General features: G+C 41.8%; 2 protein-coding genes across 5 annotated transcripts in view; both read right to left on the minus strand.

Annotated features, from left to right (window-relative positions):
• Positions 1–3232: 3232 nt before the first annotated feature.
• SETD9 (SET domain containing 9) lies at positions 3233–11834 on the minus strand. Of its 3 annotated transcripts, none has more exons than XM_061369248.1 (6): positions 11709–11832; positions 10487–10851; positions 8586–8709; positions 7266–7381; positions 5981–6086; positions 3233–3377 (listed from the first exon to the last, which is right to left on the minus strand). In XM_061369248.1, exons 1-6 carry the CDS (start codon positions 11792–11794, stop codon positions 3290–3292), a joined length of 885 nt encoding a protein of 294 aa, XP_061225232.1. In that variant the 5' UTR covers positions 11795–11832; the 3' UTR covers positions 3233–3289. The 3 variants fall into 3 exon arrangements, with proteins under 3 accessions (XP_061225232.1, XP_061225234.1, XP_061225233.1); XM_061369249.1 differs by lacking the exon at positions 3233–3377 and adding an exon at positions 3996–4123; XM_061369250.1 differs by lacking the exon at positions 5981–6086 and having other exon boundaries at positions 3265–3377; positions 11709–11834.
• Positions 11835–14461: 2627 nt separating this feature from the next.
• Positions 14462–17421, minus strand: part of MAP3K1 (mitogen-activated protein kinase kinase kinase 1) — a 57285-nt gene continuing 54325 nt past the window's right edge. For both annotated transcript variants that reach the window (XM_061369252.1, XM_061369251.1), the window contains one exon: positions 14462–17111. In XM_061369252.1, coding sequence (XP_061225236.1) covers positions 16962–17111 — 150 coding nt within the window. In that variant the 3' untranslated portion in view covers positions 14462–16961. The remainder of the gene's footprint in view (positions 17112–17421) is intronic.

The raw sequence follows: 17421 nt of genomic DNA on the forward strand, positions 1-17421 counted from the left end.
CACAGCATCACCTTTATATGCAACAGAAAGGCTCCTGCTGAGGAGGAACATGGATGCTAAGCATCTCAGCCTTTCAACCTCCACCCTGGTTGGGAAGCTGCACTTGGGTGCTTGCAATCAGGGACACCCCTGCCGGCAGCAGCAGGAGTACCAGAACACTTACCACAGGGGGAAGGAGTTAGACAAATACAGGAAAAGTAAGTCTTAAACCCCCTGCGCAGTGATGGCCCTTTCCATCTTCCACACGTGCTCCTAGTTTTGCTCTTACACTGGACACCAGGTGCCCACCAAGCGCAGTAGTGCTCCCCTCTTCAGCATGACGGGGGGACAAAGCAGGATGGAAGGAAGTTGTAAGTCCAAGCAAAGGCAGTTCAATAAGGCAAAAGCAAAGGTAAGCACAAATACTTACTCTCCACTGCGCATCAGCAGGCACATACAGCTGCTGCCTGGGAAGCAGGGCCTCTGCACATGGAGCAGATGGTCCAGAAGGCAAATGCTTTAACAACAAATGCCCCTGGCTTGCTCCTTTCTCTTGCTGCTGATCATGATATCATATGGTACAGAATGTCCCTTTGGTCAGCCTGGGACAGCCATCCTGGATCTGTCCCCTCCCAGCCTCTTTCCTGCCCCCAGCCACTGGGGCAAGGGAGCTGGGGAGGCAGCCTGGGTGTTGTGCTGGGAGTGCTGCCTGGCACCAGCAGCCTGCCAGGTACCAAACACTCAGCACCGCAAGGGATGCTGTGGGAAGGGGAGCTCTGTTCCAGCCAGATCCCCATGGAGGCAATGGATAGACACTATCCTGAGTCAGTTCAGTATTTAGCATGGGCATGAGTACATCCAGGAGGCAGACTTTGTAGATCTGCCACGTCAGTAACTGAAACTACCTTCAATTTTAGCTCCATTTTTCTTTCCTCCTTCTACCATTAAGTGTACAGGTGTGTAGAGGCAAAGTTAGCCACCTAAGTCCCTGTTTGTAGGGAATTCCAATGGAAATCACCCAGGCAAATCATCTTTTGAGAGAGAGATTTTATATATTCAATATATATTTGGGAGAGAATAATTTCTTATTATTAATAAAAAAACAGATTGCACAGAGAATTTCACAGGGTTATTATCAGACTGCACATTGCATCTGATGTAACGTCAGAATACACCCTCCTTTCAGGCACTGGCAGTGTCTGGTAGTAATGAGTGGGCACACAGGGAATTAGAATGACCTTCATTCACCCTTAATGAACACGTGGGATGCTGAAGATGACAAGGAAGCTCTGACATACCTGGAGCCCTTTCACAGGCTGTAGAACTTTACGGGACCATTATTTCTACTCTTCCATTTTACCCTCTCCTGCTCAGTCCCCATGTTGTGCTGCTTCTTGCTCAGAAGCAGCACCTGACTGCACTTCCTTCTCCTGCTTTTTGGCCTTCTATAGACACCAGCAGACAGAAATCAGGCCCATTCCAGGCCAGGTCCTGCTTTCCCTCGTGCCTGAGCAGTCCCTGAAGCAGGATGCCAGGTTTCAGGACTTCAGAGAGGAGAAGCCAGTCCCAGGTACCCTGTCAGTGACAGGCATCCTGCACTTGAGCACTGCAGTCCCCCATGACTGCACGCCATCCATGTGCAAGAGGCAGCAAGTGCTGTAAAGCAAACCTCAGTAACAGAGCTGTAAACCTAACCTCCACAGCTGTCAGACAGGAGTACGCTTTCAAACCCAGCCATTTAAAAGTGCAAACAAGTTGAGGTGATTCACATCCTCACCTGATAGCATCTCAGCCTGGGGATCACCAACAGCACTTGCCCTTCTGGGATGCTAGGACAAGCACTCCCTAACTACCCACCAACCGCGACCTGCTGAGGCAGGCACCCTGAGTACCAGCCCCCTCTTCAGTGGCTGGGAGATGCCCAGTGACTCCCATCAGGAGCGCTGGGGAGAATCCTGCTCCAGAGAGAAGGGATCCTCAGGCAGAGGATGAGCATCCCCGTCAGTAGACTGCAGAACAATCCCTGCTCTCATCTGCCACCATGCAAGTGAAGACACATGGACTGTCACTAGAAGCTGTCCCCAGCATCCCCATAGAAGTTGTCCAACCCACACTGGGCCACATGCTGCTCTCTCACAGCTCTCCTATTTAAAGCTTCCTGAAAGGGCTGGAAGAGCTTCCAGATGAATATGGGTGGAAAGGCTTCCAGATGAGTATGAAAATCAAGGTTCAGGTTTGGAAGGAGACCAAGTAACACCAACACTGAAAAGCTCTGCATTCTGAACAGGAGACTTCTGCAGCTAATCTGCGCCCCTGACTGCCTCAACCACTGCCAGATCACATCACAGCACACCGCTTTCCACCCCTTCTTTCTTATGAACTTACGCCAACCACATAGTCATTCACTGGGATACTTGCTTGGAGTTTTACAGTAAATGATGGGATAATTTTCCTTTCCCAAGCTGTTTAGCCAGACTGAAACACTGACAAGCTGTCTGTTTACTTTCTGAAGGCAGTTTGCAGATAGCAGCAAGAATTAACTTAGGAACGGCTGGCTCTGTTTATGCCAGTAACTCATTCAAACATACACATCACACTTTGTTAGCACTATTTCCTCCAGCTACATGGCACATGACATCCTCTCTCTTTGAGAATAAAAGCTGCCACATGACAGGAACCTTTCACTGAACCACTGAATCTCGGACTGGATAGGACCTCAGGATACACACACACACCTGACAGGCACACCTGAATTGCCCATCAGCACCACTTCCAAACTGGCTTCATAAAAAATGTGGACAACTGGCTATGCTGAAATACTTTCTAAAAGGAAGCAGATACCAAAGGGACCAACTCCAAGAAAGACAGAATAAGAATTAGTAATTACCATGAACTATGAGGATTTTCCAAGGAATAGTTCATGAGAGGGTGGTAACTTTTACTGTGTCCACAACAACTGAAATGGCAAAACAGTAAAACTGAGCCACAGTTACAGACAACTGTGCAAACCAGATTAACTGACCTGTCCAGAACCTAAGTTTTTATTTTATGAGCTATTGTTGGACAGCTTGAACACCAATAAGCAATAATGTCAAAACCAGCAGACAGCTGAGAACCTAATGAAGTAAAAGGTTACACCTTCACCTCTGCACCAAATGTGGAGTATTTTCAGGGAATTACAAGCCTGCAGCTTGCTCCCTACATGGTAAAACTACAGCCTTGCATTATGTAGAAATGCCCATGAAGCTTGAAGTACCCACCCAGTAACTATTTTAATAACACAGATTTCTATAGTTTTGAATTTATTAATTCAGCTGACAACAGTGTAGTAATTGGAAAAAAGTTCTTCTCCTTGCTTGATGTCTCTCAGAGTCACAAGCACGATGCACCGCAGGAGGCTATAAAACAGGAAAAGCAAAAGATGAATGATTTTATTTCCCTTTTTTTTTTTTTTTTTTAACTCTCCATGGCAAGGAACTAAAGCAATGTCTCTGGATTACTTTGGGGAGTAATATTGTCCTGGGTTCAACTCTAACAGTCATTTTTTTTCTCCTTCCCAGTAGCTGGCACAGTGCTGTGTTTTGGCTTTAGTCTGAAAACAATGCTGGTACCACACCAGTGTTTTAGCTGCTGCTTACTCTGATCAAGGACTTTTCAGTCTCTCATACTCTGGCAGTGAGGAGGGGCATGAGAAGGCAGCAGGAAGTAGAGTCACGATCCCTGACCCAAACTAGCAAAAGGGGTGTTGCATACCACAGCATGTCATGCCCCGTACGTAAACTGGGGGCAGTTACCTGGAAGAGGAGATCGCTGCTTGGGTTGGCCTGGGTATCAGTCGGTGGGTGGTGAGCAATTGTATTGTGCATCACTTGTTTCTTTTCCTCTTTTAGTTTTATATTCTCTCTCCTTATTATTTCCCTTATCATTCTTCTTTATTACTAGTAATAGTAGTAGTAGTTTAATGTTATACTTTAGTTACTGGACTGTTCTTATCTCACTCTGTGGGATTTACATTCTTTCAATTCTCCTCCCCATCCCACCCAGGAATGGGGGAAAAAAGAGGGAATGAGCAAGTGGCTGCATGGTGCTGAGTTACTGGCTGGGCTTAAACCATGACATGTATGCATAACACAGGCCAGGGAGCCTGGAAAAACAACACTGAAATACAGATAGCGAGTATAAGCAAACCAACAAAATTTCAAAAAATAAAACAAAATAAAAAGCATAGCCTCTGTGGGTATGCAAATAACTTTTCAACTCACACAATTATTCAGAAATGAGAAGAATTAGTCAACACAGAAAGAGACACACAGACAGAAGCTACAGCAAGGTTGACAGAGCAGAAATCATTCCTCTGGACATACCTACAGGTGCTAGTTGGCTAATCCCACTCTCTGTAGTTCACTCTCTGAACTACATCAGAGACCTGCTGTGACTGACAGTGATGAGCAAATTCTCCACAAACCCTGAGCTCAAATCAGTGGCTGGCAAACAGTTTTCTTAGAGAGATTTGGGAACCCACCCCTCCAACTTCTTAAGTAAATGTCCATGCTCTACAGCTGAGTATCTATCCCAGGAAAGAGAGCACATTCTTCTGATGCTGAGGAACATGAAAGTGAAGAACAGCATCAACCCACACACCCCCCACCACTCAGAAATACAGTGTGAGGCCATTTCTGAATAAATCAAACAACAAAAAGGTACGTAAGTACTAGGGACTCTTTTACAACATGGAAAAAGATTTAGAAACCAGATTACCTACGTTGTCAGTACTGTAAATATCAGCATCAAAACAAGCAGCTGGAAGCAGATGGGATCTTCCCCGTAGCAGCTGTACACTGGGAGAACTGATGACTGAAATACTGTATTTTCTTGGAACAGAGCAAAATTTCCCCCTCCTGAAATGGTCCCGTAGCTTAGCTCTGCTCATGTGCTTTCACACTTCAAGTACAACATTCAGGCTTCCTGAAAGTTCAGCCTCACAGTTTTAATTTTATTAGCAATTTTCATTTATCTGCAGATTACAAGTGTGTCTAACCTTGCCTCAACAAAGTCTAAGTTTAATCAGAAAAGCCAGTTTTCCAGTATGCACCATAAGTTTCTCCAAGCAAGTTTCAAGGGTTTTAGAATAGCCCCAGAATTACATAAAAAGTCTAGATGATCCGCTTTAAAATCCTTATACATCCTCTAGATGCAATTTCTTTTTTGTATTAAATTAGTCACCAACATTACAACTTACTTTGTCACAGCTTCAAAGTTATTGACTACATCCCAGTACAGGACACTCAGACATACTATCTTTCCTTGTTGTTCACACTGCTTCTTGTACATATTCACCTAATTGTTGCTTTTCCCACATTTCCAAACAGAAATCTGAGAAAGGTTTCTAGATGTTTTAATTTCTAAAAGAGGCAGATTTTCAGGTCATGATGAGGATGTTGTAATTGTGCAGTGTAACTACAGGTCACATGCCTTTATACTGCAGAGTATTTCACTTGTCTCAATATAAATTACTACTAGGAGGTATTTTTTGCAAATTAATCTGCTTATTTTTCACATAAGCAGAAGACACGGAAAACAGGAGTGTAAAAAGCCTACATCTCAACTACCTTAGAAGGGCTCTGATTGGTCAAGGGCTGCTAACTGCATTTGAAATACATACTCAAAAACCTTGGCACTATGACACAAGCGAAATATAACAAGTGCCTCATTGGATTCAGAAGACTCACACTACAGTGTAACCACTGCCTGTAAAAACATATCTTCTGAGCTATTCTGATCTCATTTGTAAAGATGTGGAAAAGGGAACAAAACCAAATAGTCTCATAAATCGCTTAAAATCAGTATACTCAAAGAGCTAGCTCTTTCCATACAGGTGCGTGCTTTCATGTAACTCATCTTCATATGGAATAACATCATTCTTCAACAAAGTTTGTCTTTTTTATACATGCAGTATGCTTTGTATCATACAAACCTATGTGCTCTTTGATTTACTGCTAACCTCTCTATGTCGTGGCTGTAGACAGTATTTGGAAGATACTGTTTCAGTTCTACTGGAAAATATGCTGGCACATCAAACTCCTGATAACACACATTGGCTGCTTTTTCTAGAAACAAGAAAAAAAGAAAAAAGTCTCTGTGACACTGAGAAAATCTCAGACAGGGTTTAAAGATGTGTAAAAACTTCAAACATACTGCTGCAAAAGCACCAGAAGCTTCACCAAGCCTGAAAACCATACCTCTGCTGGGAGCTACTACACTCCTATGAAGTCCTACTTTGAACTGACACAAGATATACACAACCAGCTATAAGAGCTTTAATTCATCCTTACTGCATTCAACAGGTTACCTGGTTATCAACATGTGTACGAAGAGGCACAATTTTGCATAGCACCAGGGGTAGCTCTCTGCATTGCTAAATGTTAATATACAACATTTGCTTTTATAGGTGAAAAAAAAATCTTAAAAAAATAATTCCTGGTGGCAGAATATGTCATAAATAAAGCCAGGGATAAAAATCACCATCTGTCCAGCAGGAAGAAGAGAATTTTCCTTACGTGGACATTGGGCCTGGGAGAAACAGCTTGATGGAATGGCCTTTGTTTCCATACCAGTTTCCTAGCATATCTGGTTTGCTACTCCAGCAACCCTTCTGGATGCTGCCTGGAGACAGGGTATTTTCAGAAATAGAAGGTATACTAGCAGTTCAATCTCCTGGATCACAACCATTCCCATGAGTTCTTTATTCCCCCAGACCTTTAAGAGCAACACAGACTGCATGAGATAGAATCCTTCAGTGCAGCAATGCTTCAAATATCCTTGTGCTTTTCTCACCAACTTCCCCAGTCTCCATCGTGGTATGTAGAATTAAAGGCACAGATCCCAAAATGTGAGATGGTGGGAAAGGATATCTGGCAAAGGACAGTATAGCTGAGGCAGCACACAGAGTTACAGATCAAATTACCATATGCAAAGTGACATACACTGTAAGATTCTGTCATTGCTTAGTTTGAACTATAAAACTTCTTTTAGACTTCCTTATGTTTATGTGCAAAATCTAGGAAACTGTTGGTATGATCTAGCTGTTGGGCATGAAGAAGGAAACTCTTCACTTATTCTAACACCCAGCTGTCACAAAAGGTCTCAAAAACTTTTTACCCCATTAAGTGTTTATCTTGTTTTAAACAGCACTACTGTCCCCCCAGATCAGCATCTGATTCTCTGTATCACTTCCAAAATAATTTATATCCATAAACACAAACAGGAAAATTCTCCCTGCAACTCACCGTGTGAGCAGTTGTTGACATACTGTCCCACTGCCAGTGGGTTCTGAGGTGCAGCTGTGAGCCAGCTCTCATCGCTCATCTGAAACGGGCCAAGCTGGTCTCTTCTGCAGCAAGACCTGTAATGATCAACCACCTTAACAGGAATCCCTCCTTCACTTAAGGGTTACCTGTACTTCCTCCTGCAGAAATGGCCATGGTCACTAAGCAAAGCCATGGCTGTCCAACCCACCTCGGAGACAGGACAGCACTAGGGGTGTGTGTGTGTGCACGGATCAGCACCTTGCTGACACTTTCAAAGTACATTTAAACCTCCCACAAGTGTGTGGTGTCTTTCAGACTCTGGTGGAAGAACCAGTACACAAGCACCACATGCAGTTCCAGAAATCAGCATCAAACATTACCATTTCAGAAGTGTCAACACATCTCATTCACCACTAAAAATGTGAAGGATCATTACAAAATCAACTTCAAACCCATTCCTGGAATTAAAATCTGGTATCAGTTAGGCATCACTATTCAAATTAGGTATTATTTTAGATCATTTTGCTTGTTACTAATTTTGGGGTTTTTTTCATGTCATATTTGAACACAACTTGCTACAAATTATACTTCCAGGTAAGCTAAAACAGTCCAGGCTAGCTGGGTCAGGAATATCCAGACTGGACATTAAGAAAGGGTTCCTCACGGAACAGGCTCCCCAGGGAAAGAGTCACAGCACCAACCCTGTCAGAGTTTAAGGAGTGTCTGGATGATGCTCTTGGTCATATGGTTTAGTTTTAGGTAGTCCTGCAAGGAGCAGTGAATTGGACCTGATGGTCCTTATGGGTCCCTTCCAATGTGAGAGAATAATGATTATCGTTATTCTAAGAGTTACTGATCCCTTCCCAAATGCTTCTTGCCTGCAGACAGAGCCAGAGGTCCTGTCTGCAGGCAAGAAGTCACCTTTGTGGTATTAGCAGGTGTACATAGAGGCCTTTTAGTCTGGGGGTTGTTTTGTGGTTTTTTTTTTTTTATACACTAAGCAAATCTGAGTAACAGCTCAGAAGCATTTTAAAAAAATTATGCTACATCCTGCTCCTATTAAAACTATTTTCTTTACAGGGAACAGTTTTTGTACATCAAAACACCTCTCACTCGCATTACAGATGAAGACAAAAGGAGTACATAAAGGATCCCATTCAGCAGATCTTACCCTTGTGCACATAGATGGACGATACTCAAATATAACTCAATTTAGGATACAAAAAGGGAACTGTGACTATTAGTACCACTATTTGAAACCAGTTGAGTGGCATTGCCCTGTTTCTTTTGACTGCTTACCTGTACACTGATCTTGACAGTCCTTTGTCATTCCCATCAATAAGGACACCATCTATGCACCTAAAAATAAAGGGATTGCCAAGGGACTGGAAAAAGATGGGCTCATGCTTTCTGTATACCGTACCTGTTGCAAGACAGATATGATTATTTCAGAAGAAAGTAAGTTAATTGTCAGAATGGGCTTATGGTTTCATGCAGTCCCATCCATACTGAAATTCAAAGGAGACAGAGGGGACAGAATTCCTCTCTTAATAACATTAACACTTGTTAACCTACAAGCTTTTAGACCCATTTTGTGGGATGCAAAAACATGCCAACTCTACATGAGCTGAGACATTCCAAAGAGAAAAGCCACTGAAGGAAATAGTGAAAAAGGCCTTTGTCCAGAATCAATGTGAGAGGTAGATAAAGCATCGTAGCCAACTGGTCTGCTTTGCAGAGGAAAACATGAAGTGAAGTTTGTTTAGAAAAGTGCAGCTGAAGACATTAAGCTGTATTGTTACTGCTGTGTCAGGAGTCTTTGAGAAGCGCACACAGACAGCAAAGAACCTGAAACACCCCCCTCCACTACCCAGATTGGGGAATTTGTTTGGAACAGCAGAGGGAAATGCTAAACAGACAAGTTATTTCAGCAGAGCATTTCTCAAGTCTGTGGACAGAATTTAACCTGCCCTGGGTTCCAAGCAAAGACAACTGACTGCAGACTACCTTGCAAGTTTTCATGATATTGAAGTCTTACATCTCTCACACCCACTGCATCTTCTACAATCCTTTGCAGAAACCCTTCACTGCTACCTCACAAGGAGCTAGGTGAAGACCTCGCCAGCAGGCTGCACTTGATGCCAAACAAGCAGGAGAGCACTGACCTGCTATCTCCACAGGGTCCTTTCCCTAGCCAGCAACCCTGCAGTGTCCTTCATGCCCCTGAAGAAGGAAAGCATGGCAGCAGCTCATCCTGTGTTGCTACCTGAGCTATTACTGGGGACTCTCAATAAACCTACTCTCACATTTAGCATGTGCCTGAAATTTGAAGCAAGTTGAAAGGTGGCAGGTTCATTCCCTGTGATTGTGATTTACACTTGATCATTAGTCAGTTTACTAGTCAGTGGTAATGGCCATGCTCCTGCTTTGCCATGGCAAAAGCATGCTCCACCGGCCACTGCTTCAACTGGTCTTGACTGGCAACACTGGTAGAAGCGAGATACCACATGCAGAAGACAATCCTATTGACAGATGAAACAGAAACAAACCCAAAGCACTTCAGCAGAGCTGTCTTAGCTTGGCCATCCTGGCAGAATTACAACTTTTTTTAATGCAAGCAAATACAGGTCCAAGAAATAAGGAGGAGGAACAGAAAAATGCCGATTTTCCAAATATACTTCATGGAAGACAGTTCTGCTAAATAAAGGTTTTACTTTCATTCTCCAATCTGCATTTCTGTGCTTTGAAAAAGTTTATAGTCATGTTTGCTGACCTGTGTGGGTATCTCAAAACCTCATTCTCAGATCCTTATTCAACAGTAGCCCTCAAGAATTAAACTGCATCATTCATCCACTTGAAACTGCTCCCCTGCATCTGTGTTTCAAAAATGTGTAACAACTTTTCTAGCAGCTGAAAAATCAAACTTTGAGTACTGAAACCTGTTTGGGTTTTTGTTTTGTTTCTGTTTTTTTTTTTTTAAATAAACAAAATTATCCCCCCTCCGTATTGCTTAGCTCATTTCCAAAGGACCTGTAGTCAGTTTACACAGGTATATTCTCATTCACTGTAACCTGTGATTTTGTTAAGGGATGACAAAAATTAAACCTGTGAAATAAAAACTAGTGCAGCACTTTGGCATTCCGTAATTAGATGGTTAGAAATCACATCTAACTCAACCAGAAATAAGAATGCTGCATTACCAGGGTACATAGATACAACTGTCCCCTTTGGCACAAAACCTTTGGTAACAAAGACTCCAGTTCCAGCAGACACCAGGGAACTTCGGTCCCGGCTAACCATGAACCCTAGTGTATTAAACAGAACTTCCTCTGGACTAAACACATGTTGACTTAGATGGTTACATGAGTGTACTTTTGATAGCTTCTGCTCCACAGTTAGTAACTCCAGGTATTTATGTTTGATTTCTGGAAGAAAGGCCAAAATATGTGCTTGTCTACTGAAGTCATTTATGAACAGAGCTTTGAATATTTTCAGTAGTGTTTCAAAGACATCTTCATCAGAGATAATTTTGTCTTGGGAGCTTTCGGGAACATAACGGAGGGTCCTGTAAGAGAAAAAAAAAGGTATTTTGAAGTTACATTTATCGTAAATAAAATACAGGAGAGCAATTTCAAAGCAGCAGCTTATATGCACTGTTGGTTTAAACAAACAAAAACTCTAAAATATATTCTTTCATGCCCAGACTACTAAAAAATCATCACCTGTGTATTTGCAGCATGACAAGTAGGTTAAACTGAGCTGTTAATGACAGGCATACCAAAAACAAAATATATGTGATTACCTAAGTTTACCTACGGCTCATTACACTTCAAATGAGGTGAGGACAAACATTATGCTGACTAGAGAAACTGATTTATGCTACATATAACAATGGTGCAGTCAACTTCAATCACTACTTTCACGTTTAAAAAGAGAATACACAAAACACACACAAACACAAAACAAAAAAACCCCTATCTACCTAGGTTTAACATAGAATACCACTTCGAAGTATCCCAGTATTAGAATTTTAGGCAAAAACACATTAAAAAGCCCCTACACAAAACACACACACACAAGCCCCAAACAAAACCTATCTGCCTAGATTTAACATTAAATACCACTTCGAAGTATGCCAGTGTTAAGAGTTCTAGGACAGTGCAGTGCCACACAAGGAGGAACCACTCGCACAGCCCCCGGTGGAAGACACCAGGCAGCTCCCCAGTTCATGCTGCAAGCGTAGTCTCGGCTACAGCAGCTCCTCGCCCCCTAAGGAAAGCTCTCACCCTGCTCCAGGAGCTACTCTAGGCCGAAACCACCAGCAGTGGCTGTCGCCACTTCACGCCGCCGGAAGCCAGAAAGGACGACGGGACAGACCTCCCCGCTACCCTGCAGCGCGCAGGACCTTCTCCTCCGCCTCACCTGCGCTTGCGGTGGAGGTTGAGGGCCAGCCAGGGCACGAAGCGGTACTTATAGGAGTCCCAGCGCCGCCGCAGCCCTCGCAGCATGGCCGGGAACGAGCCCCACCGCTTCCCTCACCTCGGCTCCCTCACGGCCGCCGTGGCCACCGCGCTCCTCCCAGCCGCGCCCGCTCGCACGGCCCAACCAATCACCGCGCCGGGCGGGCGGTGCCCTCCGTGCGTACAGACGTACCATTGGTCTTCTAGGTCCGGCGGCTCGCGTGGGTCGGAGGAGCCGGGAGAAGCCCCGGGCTCGGCTCGTGGGCCGGCGGGGAGCTATGGCGGGGTTATTAATTACGCGTTAAAAGAGGGTTGAGTTAGAGCAGGGTGAAGAAGCTCCCCAGTGAGAGGGAGGTGGGGCACTGGGACGCAAATGGAGCCAAGTGGCGATACATTAGAAGCTGAAATAATTGAAGGAAATAAAGGGAAACAGCGTAGCCGCTGCCTCGTAAGGCTTCCCTGCCATCTGCCGGGCTTCCTTGGTAACAACAGGGAAGAAAAGTCAGGATTCGCAACTTCTGCATTCCAGCAGCTGCGTGCCATAGTGGAACAACGTGCGCATTTGCCACCGTATGCGCACAGTGTGGTTCTTAAAAAGCCTTTCACATTCGTGATTCAGCTCAGCAAGGAACACTAAGCAATGGGAGAAACGTTAGTAGGGGAGGTAGGTACAGTGTCCAGAGAGGTGGAAGTCGGGTCAGAGGAGCCACACATCTTGAGTTTCCCACTCAGATGGTGATGAGGAAATACATGGTCATCATGACACCCCAACACATTCTGGAAGCAGTCACTACCTTTGAACAAGAGCTTGTGAAGTTGAGACACTATCAGACTTCAGCTTGTGACTGTCATGGGGGACACTGAATGTAATGTTATTCCCACCAGAAAAACCAAAGTGGGCCTAGTTTACTACTTGCCTCCAGAAGAACTGAACATGCCCTTTGCAAATGAAGACGCTTGTTTCTATAAGTAGGTGTCTTTGACATTTACAGCTGACTGCTGGAACAGTGATCTCTGCCATTCCTTGTTCCTAAAAAGGAGACTGCAACACTGCAATTAGTACACAGTAAAGATTCAGTTCTGTAGTAAATCAAATAAAGGAAGATACACTAGACTCAATTTATATTTAATCCTCGTTATACATTTTCCTTCTTGATATTTCAGTTAGCAGATTTTTCTGATTTTAAAAAACAGGTATTAGAAGATTTCTGTTGCCACTTTTTTCTGGTGAATTGACACATTCATTTCTATTTGGAGAAAGTCACATAAATAAAGGAGAATGTAAAAAGAGTTATTATAGAAGCATAGAATGGTTTGGGTTGAAAGGACCTTGAAGCTCACCCAGTTCCACCCCCCCTGCCCTGGGCAGGGACGCCTTCCACTAGACCAGGTTGCTCCAAGCCCCATCCACCCTGGCCTTGAACACTTGAACTTTTCTGGGTGCTTTTCTGGGCACCCTGTGACAGCTCCTCAGCTCTTCACAGTAAATTATTTCTAATTTCTAATCTGAATCTCCCCCATCCCAGTTTACACTTATCACTACTGGTAAGAAACCCCTCTCCAGATTTCTTGTAGGCCCGTTTAGGCACTGGAAGCTGCTCTGAGGTCTCCCCAGAGCCTTCTCTTCTCCAGGCTGAACAATCCCAGCTCTCTCAGCCTGTTTCCATAGAGGAGGTGCTCCAGTCCCCTGAGCATCTTCATGGCCTCCTTTGGACTTGCTCCAACAGGTACATTCCCCTCTTGCGTTGGGGCCCCCCGAGCTGGCCACAGTACAGCAGGTGGGGTCTCATGAGATGTAGAATTTAGTCCTCACAAAAAAGGCTAGAGAACACTGGATTTTCCACTACTAAAAAGTAGATTAATTTTAAAAATTAACACACCCCCCCCAAAAAAAGCCCAAACAAAAAACCAACCAAAAAAAAACCACCATAAGCAACTGAAACAAGTTCTAGCTTTGCAATATGTATTCAGTCTGAATATAGAAAGGCTTATGTTTGCTACCATAAATCACAAGGAAAAGCATCATTTCACTGAAAACATGAAACAGCAGGCTGATTACCCACCTCAATGGCTCCAGAACCAATCTAACCAGATCAGCTCACCTGGTTTGGTAATTAACAGCTACATTTGCAGCAATGCAAAATTTAGGCATTTCATGTTTTATCTAAGGAATAAGCAAGCGAGGTTCATAGCTACAAGTTTTCGTAAGAGAAATTCACACATTTATCAGTATTAAAAAAATTAGTGCTTGTTCCTGCCCTTTATTCAAGCATTCTTTCGTAAAACTGAGATATATATATATAAGCCAATAATAATTAATAATTTAAGGTTAGACTGACTTAAGGTTAGACTGACCTGACTTAAGGTTAGACTGACCTGACTTAAGGTTAGACTGACCTGACTTAAGGTTAGACTGACCTGACTTAAGGTTAGACTGACCTGACTTAAGGTTAGACTGACCTGACTTAAGGTTAGACTGACCTGACTTAAGGTTAGACTGACCTGACTTAAGGTTAGACTGACCTGACTTAAGGTTAGACTGACCTGACTTAAGGTTAGACTGACCTGACTTAAGGTTAGACTGACTTAAGGTTAATGCAATTTAATATTAGAAACCAATTCTGTGTATGAAAATTGTGTTTAAACAGTGAAGTGTACCAGAAATTTTATTCACATCAGTAAACTGAATGTGTTTACAATAAGCAAAGGACAAGATTTGTTCAAAAGCTTTTATTTACTATAAAGACAGAGACCACCAAAATACATACAAATTATACTATATAAAATTGGTTCAATGGGGTAAAAATTTTTAATTAAAATATCTTGATATATTTAAAATAACAAAGGATACAATGAAGCCAAATTTCTTAACCCAGAGATCTCTGTAAAATTTGCTTGCACAGTAAGGTGCTAATAGAAGTTAGCCCTTAAGCCCTGGAAGTCTTAGGAATCAGTCACATAGCAAATATAGTTTCATTGTGAAAGTGAACTTTGGTAGAAGAAACTCTATAGGACACCTGAGGTAGTAGAAACTGGAATAAACAGCAGTAGACGTTATTTACAACTTAAGTACCAAATAACATTAAGAACATGAAAAAATAATTACACGATACAATTTTCAGTCCAGCTTTGATCCAAAGAAAATAAGAATATTACATCACATCTGCATTTTAAAAACACCACAATTACCAGCAAGCCAAGGGAAATGCAAACAAACTCAAACAAATGCATTTGGACACCAAGAGGCAGTTTGAGTTTGAAATGTGGTAGGCATGGTGATCTACAAAGTAATACTGATTAGCTGAGGTTCATCAGTTTATACAGTTTACGTTTCTGTCAGAAACAGTATTAATCTGACAACTGATCTTCCAGTACATGAATTGGCAAGAGTGCATCCTTTAAAGCTTGCACATAAGAAAGACTTGGAAACAATCTTTTACTAGAATGAGAAATTCTAAAGTGGTCAAAAAAACAAAAAAGTCAAGTACAAAACAGAGCTACCAAACTTCACATTTCAATAGTATCTTTTTAACTCTTCGAAGTCCACCAATCTGCCAAAAAAAAGGAATGTAAAATTTCCAAAAGAAGCACATTCACAACTAATGACACCGCTTTTTCTTTATTAGTACGAGCACTATCATTTCTGTAAACTTATCTTGAAGATGTTTTACTTCCAATTTGTGTTGTACATTTTTAAGGTACTATAGCTTATTTAGTTTGTCCTGAGTCTTTGAAATAACCAATTCTATTTCAGTCCAACAATCCAACTGGCTTCTGAAGAGTTAGAAGACAAACAGTATTTTTCTCCAAAAGGATTAAACACAATCAGTATTTGATTTAAAAAGATCCCCTTTAATAAAAGCAAAAGAAAAGCTGCCATTTTCCTTCAGAATTACGTGCATCAGAATCTAAAAGCCTGACTTTAAAATAATTTTAAAAACCTGTTTTTAAAAAAAACACTTGCTAAAACCCACAAGTTTTGCACTAGAGGTGAAGCTTTACTTCACATTTTATTTTATCTTGCTTTTCAAGTCCAAGTTTGTTTCTTGTTAAAATAAATACCTTTCTTGTGGCAATATTTTTAACATTTTCAAATTAAATTATCACTAATGGCTACAGTAAATAGATGATGTACGGCAGAAGGAAAACAGCAGGTAAAACTTATTATCAGTAGAGAATGTGACCTCAGCTTTGTTACACAAAGAATGAGATTTGCTCATAGTTTGCACCTGCTCCCACTGAAGCACAGGACAAAGCCTCCCATAAACTTTAATGGGAGCTGGGTTTAGAGCCTTTGACATGAAACTTCTCTACATGATTTGCCAGAAGAAGCTGCTATGTAAAAAGGCTCAGCAACTTTTAGCATGATTCAGACTAAACTGTTTATTTAAATAACCTTTCCTATCAGAGCCTTCAACACTACTTTGTTGAAGGTGGTATTTTATTTTATTCCAGATTTCCAGCAAATCTGTTTTTAAAACTCTTGTGTCACAATGATGTTCCATGACACAACTTGCATCTTTTTCTAAAGACTATTTTAAAATATCCCCTTTATCTCAAAGTTAAAAATACAATGAAAACAAACTAATTTCAAAAGAAATTACATGGCCAGCAGTAAATGCACAGTGAACCATAACTGTTTGATCGTACTTGAAGGAAGGCAAAATGTTTTTCTTTTTAAAGTATCCATCAGTGTTTGGATTTGTTACTCAGAGAACTTTGTATAATTGAAAGGGACAAATACAGAACTTCCTTTTAACCAGTTCTGAAAACGGATTAATTGCAGAGCCCTCTGCTTACATCTACATGATGTAAAACAGAACAGTGATTGCTATATTAAAGTAGATCTTGAGCCCCTCAGCTGCTAATATTGCTGAAAAAGTGCTCCAAATAAAATAAAAATCACTTATCTGCTAAATAATCATGCAGATTTTAAGAAAAATGCTTTTGTGTTCACAAAAAGCCAGATATTTGAAAAAGGCACAGTTTACAAATCTCTGCACAAGTTGTGAAACATTGCATACTGAGCTTAGGTAAAGATCTCGATTTGTCAATCACATACTTAGATACGGTCCTCCACTGGCCTTAAGTCCTTGATGTATCTATTATTAAGGCCAGCAGAGTAATACAATTTGCTGTGCTTAACTGCACTGTGAGACAGTTATTGTATATACAGTAGCATCTTCTTCAGTATATCAGCCTTATACATAAGTAGCTACCATGTAGTACGGAAGACTGGGTGTTTCAGCAGCTCCCTTGATGGGGGTCTGTCCTGAGGTTGAAGTTCTAAACACCGAAGAGTCACATCTTTCAAGCCAGGAGACAGATGTGTAGGGATTGATGGAGCCGTAGTTGCACTAGCAATCTTAACAAAGGGAAAATAACTTTTTAGAAGTCACTCAAGCACCCTCTCCTACCCCCAAAACATTCCACAAGTTTATAATTTTCAGATGGCAAGTTGTATTTATGAACTTATCTCCCCTTAGCATATTTTCTACTGCCATCTGAAGGTCATTACTTCTTTAATAAAAAAAAAAGCATTGGTATTAGTAATGATTTTGTATTAACAGCTCCGATATAAAGAAGAGCTATTGCAACAACCTATACTAGCATACTTATGTGTAATTCATATTGGTGTTTATTAAATTAGTCAGTTTTTTTGGTAGCATATTGGT

This window comes from Neopsephotus bourkii, unplaced genomic scaffold, assembly GCF_033783945.1.
Source record: "Neopsephotus bourkii isolate Nb327-2 ecotype Australia unplaced genomic scaffold, CSIRO-AGI_Nbou_v1 NB_1481, whole genome shotgun sequence".
In the NCBI taxonomy this organism is placed as follows: Eukaryota; Metazoa; Chordata; class Aves; order Psittaciformes; family Psittacidae; genus Neopsephotus; species Neopsephotus bourkii.